Genomic DNA, 16,631 nt, shown 5'->3' with positions numbered 1-16,631 from the left:
CACACTTTGCATAGGTTTTTTATGCATTATGCTTTTGTATCTGTGTGCATTGGTCATCAGACAGTATTGGTTCCTGAGTTTTGCAGATCTCACAAATGTTGACACAGCACCCAAAAAATCACATTTATTAATATCACTCCCAATCTTATCAGAAAAATCTTTTCTCTCAAGCACATGAAGGTAGCTACAAGTTTTCCGAAATTCTGATTTTTCCTTTAAAAGCTCAAATTTTCTCATGGACAATAAATACTGTTGGTTGTTTCTCTTAAAATGAGAGACTCACTTCATTTTTAAAAATATGTCTGCTAAATCTAAAGAAGCATGGTTTTTCTGTCCATTGTTTTTTCAAGTAAAAGGGCGCAGTATGAGAACAGGGCCTAACTCGGCTTATACGACTCATTTTCACAGATGCTTCTCCCATCCAAGTACTAACCAGGCCCGACCCTGCTTAGCTTCCAAGATCAGATGAGATCGGGCGCGTTCAGGGTGGTATGGCCGTAGACCACAGATGCTTCTCCTCTGGACACTCGTCGTATTAGGTGCACAGAAAAAGTGCTTTATGCATACTTCCCGTTTTGTCACACCGCACATTAAAAAGATGTGTCATCAAGGGTAGAGATTAAATAGAATTAATGATTTTACTGCTTCTTCAAGGGACATTCTTAAACAAAACTGACTTTTTCTTTTTTACTGCAAATCTGTGAAGGATATAGTTAGGTGCTGCTGCTTTAATTCGTGTTAAGGTTTTACCCACATTGCTTTTGTGCCATCAGCGCAAGCCAATACACTGAAGGATGCACATAATGAACGTCGGAGTATTTTTGACTCTGGGCGACCCTCAAAGCCATGGACCATGCTTTGAGAACCACTACATTGAAGTTTCTATGGGTGATGGGTGACATCTTGTTAGCAACTGAATCTGACATGGTTCTGGAAAAAAAGTTCCTTGTAGAGTATTTGCAATTTTTCTTTGCTTGAGATTATTTCACAATTAAAAAAACAAACAAATAAATAATGACCTTTTAAATGTTGATAACTGAAATTTATGGGAATAATCATTGGCAAGTTTCAGCAATATATCAGTAAATTCTTATGCAGATTAAATGATGTAATGTCACTTGGTAGAGTTCTTGGCATCTAGCTGATGTTCAATGGATAACTATAATAGTTATTACTCCTGTTCAGTTGGTAGAATATTAACCATAACCCTATGCATTTTTTTTTAAAGATTTTATTTATTTGAGAGCGAGAATGAGAGAGAGAGAGAGCATGAGAGGGGGAGGGTCAGAGGGAGAAGCAGACTCCCTGCCGAGCAGGGAGCCCGATGCGGGACTCGATCCCGCGACTCCAGGATCATGACCTGAGCGGAAGGCAGTCGCTTAACCAACTGAGCCACCCAGGCGCCCCCCCTATGCATTTTTTTTTATATGGTACCTCTGGGTTCTTCAGGGCATCTTAGAATCAGAATGATTTGCATCAAGTTCTTATCCTTAGTTCTAAGAGTACAGGAGAAAGAGACTCTAAATCAGGCAGTTTTTTGCTTTTATTTTGGTTTGATATGTGAAAACTATGCTCTTTTAACAATTTAAATGAAGAGGAGTTTTTTGTGTTTGTGTTGAACAGAAAGATGGTTCTACTCTTGGCAAAATGTTGTTGAACTATATTTATCTTCCAAGTGTTAATTGTCATAAAGTAAATATTCATTTCAATAGCTGATATTTTAAATTTTATGGTAATTTTTTCAAAAGTTCCTCTTTTTTTTTTTTTTTTAAGAAATAAAAGCAACCGTTAACGCTTCGTTTTTCTAAATACCAAAATGAGAGACCCAGATCTCGAAAAGAATACTTTTTTCCTGTGGCAGGATTTCACAAAACCACAACAGAATCTTGTGAGAACAAAATGACAGGTTAAAATAAAAAGTGGTTGCTTAAAAAAAAAAAAAAGTAGCTCAATCAGAATTTTTAGAAGGTACCGTGTGATATTTGACTTCTAATTAGTTATCTTTCTTTTTGAAATATGAAGAGAGGAATACACAGAGGGTTACAAAAAATATATCTTTTGCTTGCCAACTTGGTTTTTAGTTCACGGTAATCCTGTGTGTACTCTGGCCCAAATCTCATTGGTAGTAATTTCATTTTTTAAGCCAACAAAGAGAGAAGCAAGCTACCTCAAGAAAAAACTCGCTTTACTAAAAATAACAAACATTTTTTTTATGATTTTAAAAAACCCTGAGACATAATTACAGGAACATTGCCTCAAATGCAAAACTATGAAGACTCTTGTAGCTCTAAGGTATGATAGTTTATTAACCAGATTTTAAACCAAATGGATAAAACCATTGTGTCTTCTCTCCCTAAAGCTGTGTGTCTAATCAGACTCTAATTCAGAAGTCTCTCCCAGCCAGCCTGCCTCTCTCCTTAGGGCCCTCCTTTCTCATGGGACTAAAGCAGCAGCTGCTAGGTTCTCTCCTTGTTGCCCACCACTTTTTATAACAGGCTGTGTGTCCTCTCCTCTGCCACCAGCATTTGCTTCCTAAAGTACGTGTGATCTTGTCACTTTCCAGTTTAATAGCCTCATTGCCTCATTATAGGGTTGCCTTTATAGGTGTGTGGCCTCTGCATTCCCGTTTAAAAGGGCCCATACTTGGTTTAATGCTCTGCTGTGGCCATCTTGAAATTCTTAATAATTTTTCAACAAGGGGCCCCACATTTTTATTTTGTTTGCTTCAGGCCCTGCAAATTATGTCACTGGTCCTGTTTGTTATCTTGGCACATAAAACCTCTATCTGCTTCCTGCTACAGAATATTTTCTGTCTTCTCCTCCCTGTGCACTATATACTTCATCCACAGGGATTCTTAGAACATGCTTTTCCTTTCCTGCACTTTCTGCCTCTGCCTACTTCTCCCCCTTCTCTGCGTGGCCAATTCCTACACAAGGACTCAACGCAAATGTCACCTCCTATTTAAAATCCCACTGTGCAAGAGTGAGTTGCTTTCTCTTTGCACTCTTTGTTCATATTAATGAGCAACAGTTGGGTTCATGCATATCTCCTTCACCAAAATATGACCTATTTGAGAGTATCTGCTATTCTACTCAGGGTAAAGTCTGACAAGAGGGTGTACTTCTTGAATTTACTTAGTCAAAACATATATATTGAGCTCCTGTAGTGAATCAGGCTCGAGTGTGTGGTGGCAAAGAAAAACCCAGACATGGACACTCCTCTCATAGCTGACAATTTAGAGAGTGAGATGCTTTGTCTGGTTGCCAATGCCTGTGCCCCTGAATAAATGAATGAGCGTATGCTAAGGTTTTTGGGTCTTAGTTGAGGATGGGAAATCTGCCTTCGTGACTAGTGGTGCTGGCGGAATAAGCACAGAGAATCTTGCATTTGGAAGCTGTCCTCGGTTCATTTTGTGACATTAAAGAGAAGGCTGGATTGTCAGCAGGGTTCTTGGGTTCTTTCATCAAATCGGAAACACCAGTGATCATGAAACAATGAGGCAGCTTATAAGCATTAAGAAAGAAGAATCACTGGTTAAACTGGCATGCCATCAATTGTATGGCATCCTGATTTCAGAGACCAAAAGAGTGAGTAAAAACGTGCCTTTTGGAACTGATAAAACAGAGTAATTCAAAGGTTAATTACAGGCAGACTGAGTCAAAGAAATACCTGGACATGAAAGGCGTTGCTAAGAATAGCATATCATGACCATTGATTCCATGAATAATATAGTAATAAAGATAGCACTTTATTTATTTATTTATTTATTTATTTATTTATTTATTTATTTATTTATTTTAATTTATTTTTTGACAGAGAGAGACATAGCGAGAGAGGGAACACAAGCAGGAGGAGTGGGAGAGGGAGAAGCAGGCTCCCCGCCGAGCAGGGAGCCCGATGTGGGACTCGATCCCAGGACCCTGGGATCATGACCTGAGCCGAAGGCAGACGCTTAACGACTGAGCCACCCAGGCGCCCCAAATAGCACTTTTTTTAAAGTAGAGTTGGATGTGCATATTCAATTTGAAAATAGATATGCAGCTGATGCTAAGAGGAAAGAATGAATGATACAGAAAATATGTATGGCAGCCTGTGCTGTTTGGGAAGAAGACAACTCTCCGTGATGTGGTCATCTTTGTGGAAGCTGGCAGATCTATGTAAAGCAAACATTTGCATAAGACTTGACAGTTCCCTACAATACATTCTGATGTACTCACAAGAACTCTGCAGGGTGGGCGCCTGGGTGGCTCAGTTGGTTAAGCAACTGCCTTCGGCTCAGGTCATGATCCTGGAGTCCCGGGATCAAGTCCCATATCGGGCTCCTTGCTCAGCAGGGGGTCTGCTTCTCCCTCTGACCCTCCCCCCCTCATGTGCTCTCTCTCTCTCATTCTCTCTCTCAAATAAATAAATAAAATCTTTAAAAAAAAAAAAAAAGAACTCTGCAGGGTGGGTATTATTTCTTGTAGTAAGGGGATTCCTGCAGGTGAAAAGGCTTGAGTGAAGGGCCCTCAGCCAACAAGTGGATGAGTTGGCAGCCAAGTCCAGGGCTTCTAACTGCATCCCACGCTTTTTTGAACAAACTCTGTTTTGGTCAGCTCGGGATGCCGTAACAAAACGGGTCAGAGGTCTGCCTATCTTAAAGAATACACATTTATTTCTCACAGTTCTAGAGGCTGGGAAGTCCAAGATCGAGGTCCGGCAGATTCAGTTCCTGGTGAGGGTCCCCGTTAGATGGCCGCCTTCTTACTGATGAGAAGGTGGCCTTTCCTTGGTGCGTGCATGTGGGGAGAGAGCTCTCCCTGTCTTCCTCTTCTCAGGACGACACTCATTCCATCAGGAGAACCTCACCCTCATGACCTCATCTAAACCTAGTTACCTCCTAAAGGTCCCACCTCCAGATACCATCGAATGGGGGGGGGTAGGGCTTCAACACATGAATCTGGGGGGACACAAACACTCCACTTACATTGTATTAATGACATCATCTTGGAATCTTTACTAATGTTAGGAATACTTTTTGCATTTTTCTCACCTCAGAACATAAAATTCAGATGTTTCCATTAGCAGGCCTTTTGTTTTGTTTTGTTTTTTTCCTAAGTGTGGAAAATAAACATCCTTATTTGAAAATTTTTTCAAAGGTGCCTTGCCCACCTGAACCCAGTGTCGAACTCAGGGCTTTCAAAAGAATGGAACCTATTCATGTGCTATCAATAGAACAGATTTGCATCGTATATGGTTTTTATTTATTTCAGTTGGTTGTTCTAGTTAAATAGCCCATAATGAATAAAATATAATAACCTTGGCTTAAAGTAAAGAAATACTTGGTTTGGGATGGAATCCTGGTGATACTATGATGGATTTTTTTTATTTGACTGAAAGTGGGTCTCTTCATATGAGATTAAAATGATCATGAGAGTGTTTTCAAGGGCAATGAAAAAAGAAATGGACCATTATTTGTGTAGCATCTCTGATAATTATAATTAAATGGGTCTTTAAAAATGGAGTCAGATGAATTATTCCCTTCTAGGGCACAATCACCCTTTCTCCATAGCTACACAAAGGAGGCTTTCTCTGTGGGGAGATATCTCACCCTGAGGGGTAGGGGACGAGGGAGATGGTAAGGGCTGGGGGCAAAAAGAAGGAAAATAGCAAAAGGAGGGAAGTAGAGACAATTTAGTTAGGGGACATTTTGTTCTTTGTTTTCCCCTTAAAATTAGAAAAAGTACAAAAGACTCATTGTGCTTTTTACATCTCTAAATACTCTAAAACATTTTATGTGAAAATGGAGGGGTTTTTAAAAACATGCAATACATTTTTATGGTTCTAAATTGCGTTTAATGGATTTAGATTTAAGAAGCTAAAATTGGTAGGTGTTGAATATAGTACTATTTCCCCAAGAGCCGCTCCTCTCCCCTAATTATCTTTTTCAGGACTGGGGATAGGGAGAGTGGTCCGTGACTAAAATATCTTCAGCCTTCATCTCTGTGACCTGAGTTAAGCTCCTAGAGTACTTTATTCATGAGACTGGATGGTTTCCTACAACTCTAAAATGTTTCTGCCTCTATGAGAATGATAGTCCAACTCATGCAGGACAAATGGAAGGACTGAGTTGTTTCTTAATTTATCTTAATGCTTTAAAATGCCTAACAGTAAGCACTTTATGTTGTTATGCCTCATAATGGACATCTCCTACCAGTGTATAGTTTTATTTCTATAGGGAAGAGTTTCAGAAGTTACTGAGAAGGTGATTTTAATAAATGGGCTGTGTCAACCTCAATGTATTTACTCACATGGCAGACATTTGAGTGACTTCTGTTATATGCCAGGCATTGTGCTGGGTGCTGGATATACAAAGATAACAGAGAACGATCTGTGTTTGTTAGGAAATAGACTGTTTGCATAACATATTAGGATGCTTACTAAGGTTACATAGAAGGCCTCTAGGAACATAGCTGAGAGAGTAAGTAAGTAGTTTTACCTTGGAGGAAATGGGAATCCTGAAAAGACAGTCCACAGGCTGGTGACATAACTTGAATCTTAAATGATGAAATTTACAATATGGAAAAGATGGGGAAGGGTGAACGAAACTTAGGGGAAAAACTGATCCTTTATTTGGAGCAGATGTAGGGACAAATGAGAATTAATATATTATTTTTGGTTTTATTAATAAAAAATTATAAATAATACATGAATTTATGTAGATGAGATTTCTTTTCTAGCATTCTCAGGCCCCCTTTCCCCAGGCACACAGAGGAAAAATAGGAGTCTTTCTAAGACCTATACAGTTATTCTTAGGGAAAGACCGTTAAATTCGAAAGATGTCAATTTGTTGTTTTTTTTTTTTAAGATTTTATTTATCTGACAGAGAGAGACACAGTGAGAGAGGGAACACAAGCAGGGGGAATGGGAGAGGGAGAAGCAGGCTTCCCACTGAGCAGGGAGCCCGATGCGGGGCTCAATCTGAGGACCCCGGGATCATGACCTGAGCCGAAGGCAGACGCTTAACGACTGAGCCACCCAGGCGCCCCAGAGAGATGTCAATTTGTTGAGCAAAATAAAAATAATGATGGCCAGACCTAGAAGTATGTTAAACATAAGGCTATTCTGAATATGTTTCATGACCTTTCTAGGCATGAACCTAAAGATGTGTTAGTTTAAATATTGAGAGGTGTTTGCAGCATCTTGAGCCTACTTATAAGTACAGTTTCTTCTCTGTCCTTTCCAGACTTAACCTTGAACTAATTTACAATCCTCTGAGTAAAAATCAGCCATGTGACTGGAGGAGCAGGGCACCCATGCTTGGAAGTGGTAGAATGCTTGAGGTTATGAGGATGTTCAATATTCTATAGCTCTATAGTTTTAAATAATATTTCTTTCTCTTATTCTACCATTGTAGTTGGGTAGCTTTCAGTGGACTAGTAGATAAAAATGGAATAATGGTATCGTCCCAGTTATTTCTTGGCTTCATTCTCCATAAGCCAGAGCTGATTTTCCGCCTCTATTTCTGGTGAGTTGACTGCCTTGAACTGCCCATACCACTCAACAGCTTTTGCTTCTTAGGTTTTGGTCTTCGCCTAGGCTGAGAAACAGTGAGCCAAGACCATCTCAGAATCACTTCAATCTGAAAAAACTGAGGAGGGCATGATTGTATTCGTCCACAATTTAAGTAGCAGGATGCCAGCCTATCCAATTTCAAATACCAAGTGGTTTGACAGTAGGAATAATCAACAGTGTTGAGTATCTTTGCATAACGGTGTGTAATATTCTAATAATGGCATTCTTTAGTTCTTTAATTTCTTTAAGAATTTACAACCACAAGATTTTACTGTGAGACATTAAGTAAATGGAGAGCCTGGAGGGAATGCCACATTGTCATCCTTCATAAAGTGCAAAAGCCCTGAATGTGTTTGGGGGACATTCTGAGTTTAAAGAATTGCTCAAGGAGCAGCACCCTGGTGGCTCAGTTGTTAAGCATCAGACTCTTGATTTCGGCTCAGGTCGTGATCTCAGGGTCCTGGGATCGAGCCCTGTGACGGGCTCTGCGCTCAGCACGGAGTCTGCTTGTCCCTCTCCCTCTGCTCCTCCCCCCCATCATGTGCGCACATGCTCTCTCTCTCTCTCTCTCAAATAAATAAAATCTTAGAAAAAGAGAGAATTGCTTAGGGCCTATGTGGCTAGAGCCGGGGACAGCGGGGAGAGTAGGGAGGTGGAGGTCAGTTCAGAGCAGTATTAGGCCATTGCTGCAGACTGTGACTCTTACCGTAAGCCAGCTGGAGCTCTGGAAGTGTGTGAGGGGGTGGGGGACGTGATCAGACAGCCCTGCATTGCAGAAGAAGCAGCTCATGATGGAGGCCGTGGAGAAAAGGTAGAACAGCAGTGTTAACTGCACTAGGACATGACTCAGGGTAATCCAGGTACAAGTTCAAAATCGGATTTATCTTGAAAAGCTGGCATCAGAAGCCATTTTGCCTATCCTGATGTGAGTACAAAGAAAAGCTTACTTGAGGGTTCTTACTAAATAAAATAACATTCTTTCCAAAAGGGTCTCTGAATATGTTTAGCAGCCTATCTATACAAGACTCCACATTATAAGTACATTCCCCAAATCCTGTGAGATTTAAAAGAGTAAATTTGATTCAGGAGTTGTGAGGTGGCTTTTATTAGTAGAGAGATTTTTCTTAAATGTCAGTATGTAGCACTAGTGTGGAAACATTCTTTGTTTTTCTCAAAATAAATAGATAAATTTATCTCATTTCATTCCTGAATGAAGTTTTACATTTAATAAAAGGTACCCTTCAGCATTTTGATTTGGGTCTTTTTTTTTTTTCCTTGTAAATCTGTGGCTCTAATAAGGGCAGTGTTCTCTACTTACTGGTGGTAAATCCTGGGAAGCATTTATAATAAGACCTGTTGGATGAGCTGTTGTGACGTGACACCTTGGTCTGTGGCTCTCCATTACATGAACACATACAGTAACTCATTGACACTGGAATATAAGTGTGCCTTTAACAACCGGATATGGTATTTTCTTTTTTTTTTTTTAAGGATTTTATTTATTTATCTGAGAGTGAGTGAGAGAAAGAGAGAGAAGGAGCAGAGGGAGAGGGAGAAGCAGACTCCCTGCTGAGTGGGAAGCCCAACGTGGGGCTCAATCCCCAGACGCTGGGATCATGACCTGAGCCGAAGGCAGACGCTTAACCAACTGAGCCACCCAGGTGCCCCAGCACCAGATAGGTATTTTCTAGGTCACATATTCTTCTCTCCAGTTTATTCATGGATTCCTACCTCAGGTCAATACTTTTCATTGAGACTAAGAAACAGATCTCTTGTGAACCAGCTCTTCAGTTGTAGGCAGAACTCCTTTTAGATCAAGAATGGCAGTGTCCTTTGTGGATTAATGTTGCAGACTCTGTGATGAGCCAATATTGACTTCGAATGAAGAAAAGTTTATTTTTTTGGAAGCAGGATTTTTAAATGAATTCTTCTGAATTCTCATCAAGTTCCAAAGAGTAAACATTCTTAGCCACCTGAACTGCACTAAGGGAAGTGAGAGCGGCGTTAGTGGAGGAGAGAGGAGACTTAGCATTTATGGAGTGCCTTCTGCATACCACCAGATAGCACTTGAGCCTCAAAGCAGAGGTTGGGTAGCATTACTTTCATTATCAGGAGAGGATGCTGAGGCTCGTGGAGGATATGTGACTTGCTCAAAGTCATTTAGCAAATAGGTACAAAATTAAAATTGGTACCTGTGTCTGGGGGACCTCACAGTCCATGCCTTCTCAAATGGACTCACGAGGGAGGGCGGAAGTGAACACTGCATTACCTCAGTGAGTTCGGTTTCTCCAGAGTCCCATTTCTCAATGTGTGATTTCCATTAGCTCTGTGTGTACTTCTGTTGTCCTGAGCAAAATAGAACACCGAGGACTGTCTTCTGTCATTTTGTAGCTCTGTCACTGTGCATTTTGTGTGGGTTTTTTAATGTGACCATTAACTGTTAATCAAGGCCCTAAATTCCACGACGATCATACTCATTTTATTTCCATTTTAATAAGATGGACTTTTATATATCACCCTTTAAAACATTTTGCAACATAAAGACTTCTATCTGAAATTATGAAGCATCAGTTTGCAATTAAAATTAAAAAAAAAACAGTGGTATTTAAAGAGTATATAACATTATGATACGAATCATGTTTTACTATTTGTACCTAAGAGTCTAAAAAGGAGTCATTATTGATTTATAGAAGGAGAACTGATTAAGAAACAGTCAGCCAGCTCTGTAGCAACATTGGAATTTTTATTGCAGAATTATTGTGTTGACTCTGTATCATCTCTTAGATGGTCTCATGATTGCTAACATGATTCTGGTCTAAATTTCGTATCAAATTGGGGCGGGGGGAAGAGTTTGAAAAGGTAATATCATCAAATGCTTTAATCTTAATTGCCATGTTATGATTTTCCTTCTCTCTATTTGTGTTTTTTTCCTAGGAGAAAAATTCAAAGTGGAAACAAGGACCATTGCTGTTGACTTTGCATCAGAAGATATTTATGATAAAATTAAAACAAGCTTGGCAGGTCTTAAAATTGGTGTTTTAGGTTCGTATCTTTGCCACATTTATAGATTCGTCTTGCACTTTTTATTTGACTTTTACTATGACTATACGTTTTCTTTTTGGATCTTAGGTATTCAGTCAGTAAAGTGAGTAGTGAGAAGAAAATTGTCTTTTTAATACAATTGATTGTTAGATGGCATTATATACATTTGGATCTTTGTTTTTAGTTATATTTTAATGACTGTTTTTACAATTTTGGGGTTATTTTCTCTGCTTTATTTTCCGTCTCTCATTCTCTTTTGTATGTATGTATTTTTTAAGATTTTTTTAGATTTTTTTAGATTTATTTATCTGAGAGACAGAGAGAGGGAGAGTATGCGTGTGCGTGTGCCCACGTGAGCCGGGAGAGGGGCAGAGGGAGAGGGAGGGAATCTCAAACAGATTCCCCACAGAGCTCAGAGCACGATGCAGGGCTCCATCCCGGGACCCTGAGATCATGACCTGAGCTGACATCAAGAGCCAGCTGCTTAACCGATTGAGCCACCTGGGTGCCCCTCTTTTGTGTGTATTTAGATATGGTTATAGCATAATAATTCTTTAAGGTGGGTGATGCTGACCCTTTTTGACAGTTGAGGAAATGAAGGCTAAGGGAAGTGTTTCTCAGCGTGTTTGTTACTACCCTCTTACCCGAGGAGGCTTTTTAGACATTATTTTCCCCCAATCCTCCCTCTCATGAAATTTTAACACCACAGGTACGCTGTATGTCTTATTTACGCACTATATGTATCTCTGTGCTTCAACAGACAAAGCATAAGATCTCACACTGCCCACCCCTGAACCAGTTTTTGTCCTGTTGGGAGTGAGATCACCTCAGCTGGAAACACATGGCTGAGAGACTTGCCTAAGGTCACATGAAGACCAAGCAACACAACTGGGATTCTGTTTGTTTTTCCTGAGTCTACTACTCCCTTTTGTTATACCTCAGCTACCTTGCTCTCGTTACCAAAAACCAGTGCTTTTGCTGAGATAGGGCAGGTTTTGGGAATTATTATTGAAAAAATTCACCAGATTTTAAGGGGAAAAGTGGGCTTTGGAAAGGTACCCACCATTTTTTGAGTCCTTTCCAGAAAGAAACAGAGCATCTAGTTCAGAAAAAAGTTGCTTCTTTGCTAAATCTCTATCCCACTGGCTCAATTGGTGTTAACCTGGTAATTTGCCATCATTTTCTTTTGGGGGTTATCAAAGGAGAAAAAAAAAGAAAATACTTTAAAAAAAGTTTCCTAACATTTCTTTAGTCAAGACCCTCACCTCCCTTCCTCATACTATGAAAGAATGGTCTTTTATATAATTTCTGCATAAGGCAATAAAAGGAAAGAGTTAAACACACATAGCCTACCTAGTGCCCTTGGACCTGCAGTTCCCTCTGGCTTTGACATTGTATCCATTTCAGCTCCTGCCTGGTCCATTTCACATAGCACCACACCCTTCCTGCCCCCACCACTACTCTCCAGCTGCTGGGAGAGCCCATGGCAAAAAGTGAATGGAGACAGGGGTCTGATTTTTGCCTCTGTGTCTACATGTTCTTCTCTAAATACATATATTGCCTGGACTCTTTTACAGGTTCCTCTTCCTTAGCCTAATTCTGGAATACCCAAAACACCACTAACATCTATAAAGTTCTAGACTTTTTAAAACTTCCTAATCAGTAGCAGCTATAACTTACTAGTTAGGATAGATACTGCCATAGCCCGTCCTCACCCCTTTCAGACTAGTCATGCGTGGACTGGGGGACGAAGGCTGGCTTAGGCATGGAGATAGATTGAGGATCCCCAATGAGAAGAGACTTACCTTGAACTTGTAATCTTGGAGAATAATTTCTTTCAGAAAAGTTCATGATTGTTTTAAGCTTTGCATAACTTTTAGCTTCTTGTCACTGGGTAACTTTGAAACTGTGAATACTCTGGGACTATGACACTGAAGATGGAAAATGTCAGGCATCATTTTCCCACAGGGCTGGAGGATTGTAAAAGGCACTCTTCAGCTGTTCTTCCCCGACTCAGCGTATAGAAAGTTTACTGTGTGAGTTTAGGCACAATAGAGAGATCTGTTAAGGATGGGAGTACAGGGCACATGGTTCCCAAGCACTTTTTCCCCACTTCTAGAATCCTAGGATGTGTATCAACACATTAGTGCTGCATTTAGACATGAAGACTGATACTTTCCAGGCCTCATATGCTAATGGAACCATTGTTTTTGTAGTCCAGCTCCTTAGTAAATTGCAACCTGTGAGTTAGCAGTTTGTACCCTCTTTACTCACTCACTCATTCAATCATTTGTCAAAGAACTAGAGACATAGCAATGAACAAGAAAGTGCCTGACCTCATGTAGTATAATGTCTAATGGGAAAGACAGCACTTTTGAGAAGGGCAGGAAAGGGCAGGGTGTAATAAGAGTATAAAGGCAAGAGGAAGTTAATATAGGGGAAGTGATGGTGACTTGGTCCAGCCAGTGGGGTAGGAGAAAGGAGGATTCCAGAAATGTTTAGAAAGTAAATGAAGTAGAGCTTTGCAAGAGATTGCAAGTGGGATGAAGAAGAGAGAAGTCATGGACGACTTTGAGGTTTCTGGCTTGAGAACCTAGTCAAAGGGGCCATTTACTAAAATGGGGGCTCCTGGAGGAATCTTTTTTGGAATGAGGATCATTTAAGTTTGGAGTTCCTCCAGAAAGTCCAAATGGGGTTGTTAAGTTGATAGTTGGGTATATGGATCTAGGTTTTATTTATGTATTATTTTTTTAAACATAAGGATCTCTGTCTTTTTTTTTTAAGTTTATTACTACTTTTAGTTATCTCTCCACCCAGTGTGGGGCTCGAACTCGTGACCCTAAGGCCAAGAGTCACATGCTCTACCAACTGAGCCAGCCATTGCCCTGGATCTAGGTTTTAGTAGAGCTCTTAACAGAAGATAGAGTTTGGAGATTAATTATCTATAAGTAGTAATCTCATCGAAGCATTGAGACTGGAGCTCATTCAAGGAGAATATGGAGAATGTAAAGAGAAAACTGAGGACAGAGCTCTTTTAGTTCCCTCCCTTGTCATCAAAGACTGCCTGGAATATATAGCATGAAGGAGGGATAGTTTTTTATACAAGTTCGGCACTGTCTGATAGAAATATAGAAATATAACATGAGCCACGTGTGTAATTTTAACTTCTCTAGTAGCCACGTTTTTCAAAGGTAAATAATAAACAGATAAAGTTAATTTTAACAATGTATTTTATTTTAACCCACTGTGTCCAAAATATCACTTTAGCATGTAATCCGTGTAAAAAATTATTTTATTTTTTTAATTTGCATTATAGAGGTCCCAGAAGGAGAAGCGAATAAAAATTTATTAAAATATTTTGCATTCTTTTTCTCATACTAAGTCTTCTAATCTAGCGCGTATGGTATGCGTATAGCATATCTCAATTCAGATTAGCCACATTTTAAGTGTTCAATAGCCACATGTACCTGGTGAGGGACATCTTCGCTCTAGCTCACGTTGGCTGTCTTCTCATCCTCAATTTGTGTGAGAGGGCCATAATTTCCACATTTTTCTTATGCTTTAACATGGTTTTCAGCCAGGAGCAGTTTTGCATTGTCTGGTAATGTCCAGAGACATTTCTAGTTGTCACTAATTGAGGGAGGAAGTGGGAGAAGTTCTATTGGCCCTGAGTGGGTGAAGATCAGGGATGCTGCTAAACATCCTACAATGCACAAGACAGACCCCCACAGGAAAGACTTAGCCTGAAATCTCAATAGTGCTGAGGTTGAGAGACCCCACTTTAAAGCTTTACTGTAATCAAACTGTTCTGATTGAATACTGATTCACACACACACACACAACTTTGTTTTAAACTTTTATTTGGTGACAAATCAATAATAAAAATAATTGTAGCTAATGTTTACATGATCCTTTTAAGTCTGTAACACCATTTTCATATACATTATCTTATTCTTTGGTTATATGCTTAGTTTTCTTCCTACTCTACCACAACTGTCTCCTTACTCATAAGGTGTATGTAATTATTGATAGTTACTAACAGATATATTGCATTGTAATTTTAATTTGTCAAGGTTTTTGAGGGAACTATTAAAAGCACCTTAAATGTAAATATAAACACCTTTATGAGCTAAATGTTATCACCAGGTCATATTTCAACTCTCATCTTACAGTTCCTTCTCTAGGGTGGACATAACACTATAGAACTTGTCTGCGGGGGGGGGGGGTAGGTCTGATGTCTTTTTCTTATAATTCCCTGGGTATGTAGCTCCTTCACTTTCTCTCTCCTCCCCAGCCAGATCCCACGTAACTCCATCTCCGTCTCATAAGGGGGAAATTCTCCTTCCTCCTCTGCGTAACGTCACTCTCACCTTTCTAACATCTCCTAAAATAATAAGCATGTAGGTCGGTTTCTAGTAAGACCTTGCAATCCATATGAAGGCATAAGAAGGATTTTTTTCTACTGAGTATTAATGAAACTGGTAATGATGAAATGAAAAATAAATCACCAACCTGTACTCTGTCTGTTTGAATAGCATTAACCACTAAAGTATATAGTCAGTGCTTAATAAAGAAAATTAGTATTGTAAGAATTACATAGGAAAATGCTAAAGCCCTTTGTCATGAAAGAAATATCAAGTTTTCAGTAAGATAAGTGGGGAGAAAATGGCTATGAATTGTCTGAATTTATACAGAAAGGTCACCGTAACTTGATAAGACTATAAATGCTTAAGGTGGAGAAGTTGGATTCTTAACTCTTGTTATGTAAAATAAGTAAGCATCTGCTGTCTTCTTTCAGGCAAATGCCAAGAAACACAGATTTGAGAAAGCTTAAAAAACTTGAACTATTTAGAGAAAATGACATCAATACTGCTTTGAATAAGCAAACAATCAGTTAACAAAATGCGATTGCTATAATGCTTACTTACTTGATTCCTCAGGAGAGATTCTCATGCATGCTCCAAATGGGTTTGGAGGACTTTGCACAATACATTGCAGGAGGCAGAGTTTACCAAGGCCAAAAGAGTAGCCTTGGATTTGAAGTATGCCACAAATAATACTTTTTCAAATTCCCCTACTATGACTTTTTTAACCTGTAAAAAGTGACATTCTTTATTCTAGAAGAAAAATAAAAAGGTCCTCTTGGAAAAAAATATTTAGTTTGTGATTCATTAAAAAAAAAAATCAATCATTGCTTTATTCAAGCTCTTAATGCATCCTAGACCAAGAATTTCCCCATGCCAAATGCTGTCAAGGTCTTTTCCACACATACTGTTGTGCGTTGTGTACGTTGCAGAATCAAGAGAATCAGTTGTACAGGCTGATGTGATGCTGTGCTGGCTTAGTGTGTTCAGGACTGTTACCTATTGACTTTTTTCTCTCTGTACACAGTGCCATAATTTTATTATGAGGCATCATTTTTAAAAGATTTTATTTATTTATTTGAGAGAGAGAGATAGGTAGAGAATGAGGCGGGGGCGGGGGCGGGTGGGGGGAAGGGCAGAGGGAGAGGGACAAGCCAGCTCCCTGCTGAGACATGGGGCTCCATCCCAAGGACTCCGGATCGTGACCTGAGCCAAAGGCAGACATTTAACTGACTGAGCCACCCAGGCACCCCAAGAGGTATTTTAATAGTATAGTATTAACAATAGTTTAGACATAGTATAGATAATAACAATAGCATAGATAATAAAATAGTATAGATCTAACATAGTATAGATAATACAAGTCAGTTAATGGTAAAAAATGATTTATTGCAAAAGCTGGACTAGAACTTACTATTCTCTTTCTTCCCATGCCCTTTGTAAGTGAATACTTGCTCCACTTATGTATTTGATAGATTATTTTTTTATTAGTGTCCTTCCTTTCTCCTTGGCTAAATGCAAAAAATATTTTTTTGTTACCCTTGCCCATGCAACCTTATGGAATATAGGAAATACTTGGGAGGCATATGTGTTCCATTTTTCTCCCCTAAAACCTATATTTTCCAGAATGTTCTAGGATAGAGAATAGTCAAATGTTGAGAATATATATC

At 39.4% G+C, this 16,631-nt stretch overlaps 1 protein-coding gene across 1 annotated transcript in view; it reads left to right on the top strand.

Annotated features, from left to right (window-relative positions):
- HSD17B12 (hydroxysteroid 17-beta dehydrogenase 12) overlaps positions 1 to 16,631 on the top strand; it is a 160,171-nt gene that overhangs the window by 92,649 nt on the left and 50,891 nt on the right. The window contains exon 4 of the mRNA XM_021685385.1: positions 10,490 to 10,597. Coding sequence (XP_021541060.1) covers positions 10,490 to 10,597 — 108 coding nt within the window. The remainder of the gene's footprint in view (positions 1 to 10,489; positions 10,598 to 16,631) is intronic.

This window comes from Neomonachus schauinslandi, chromosome 11, assembly GCF_002201575.2.
Source record: "Neomonachus schauinslandi chromosome 11, ASM220157v2, whole genome shotgun sequence".
Classification (NCBI taxonomy): domain Eukaryota; kingdom Metazoa; phylum Chordata; class Mammalia; order Carnivora; family Phocidae; genus Neomonachus; species Neomonachus schauinslandi.
This window is presented reverse-complemented; position numbering and strand designations above follow the sequence as displayed.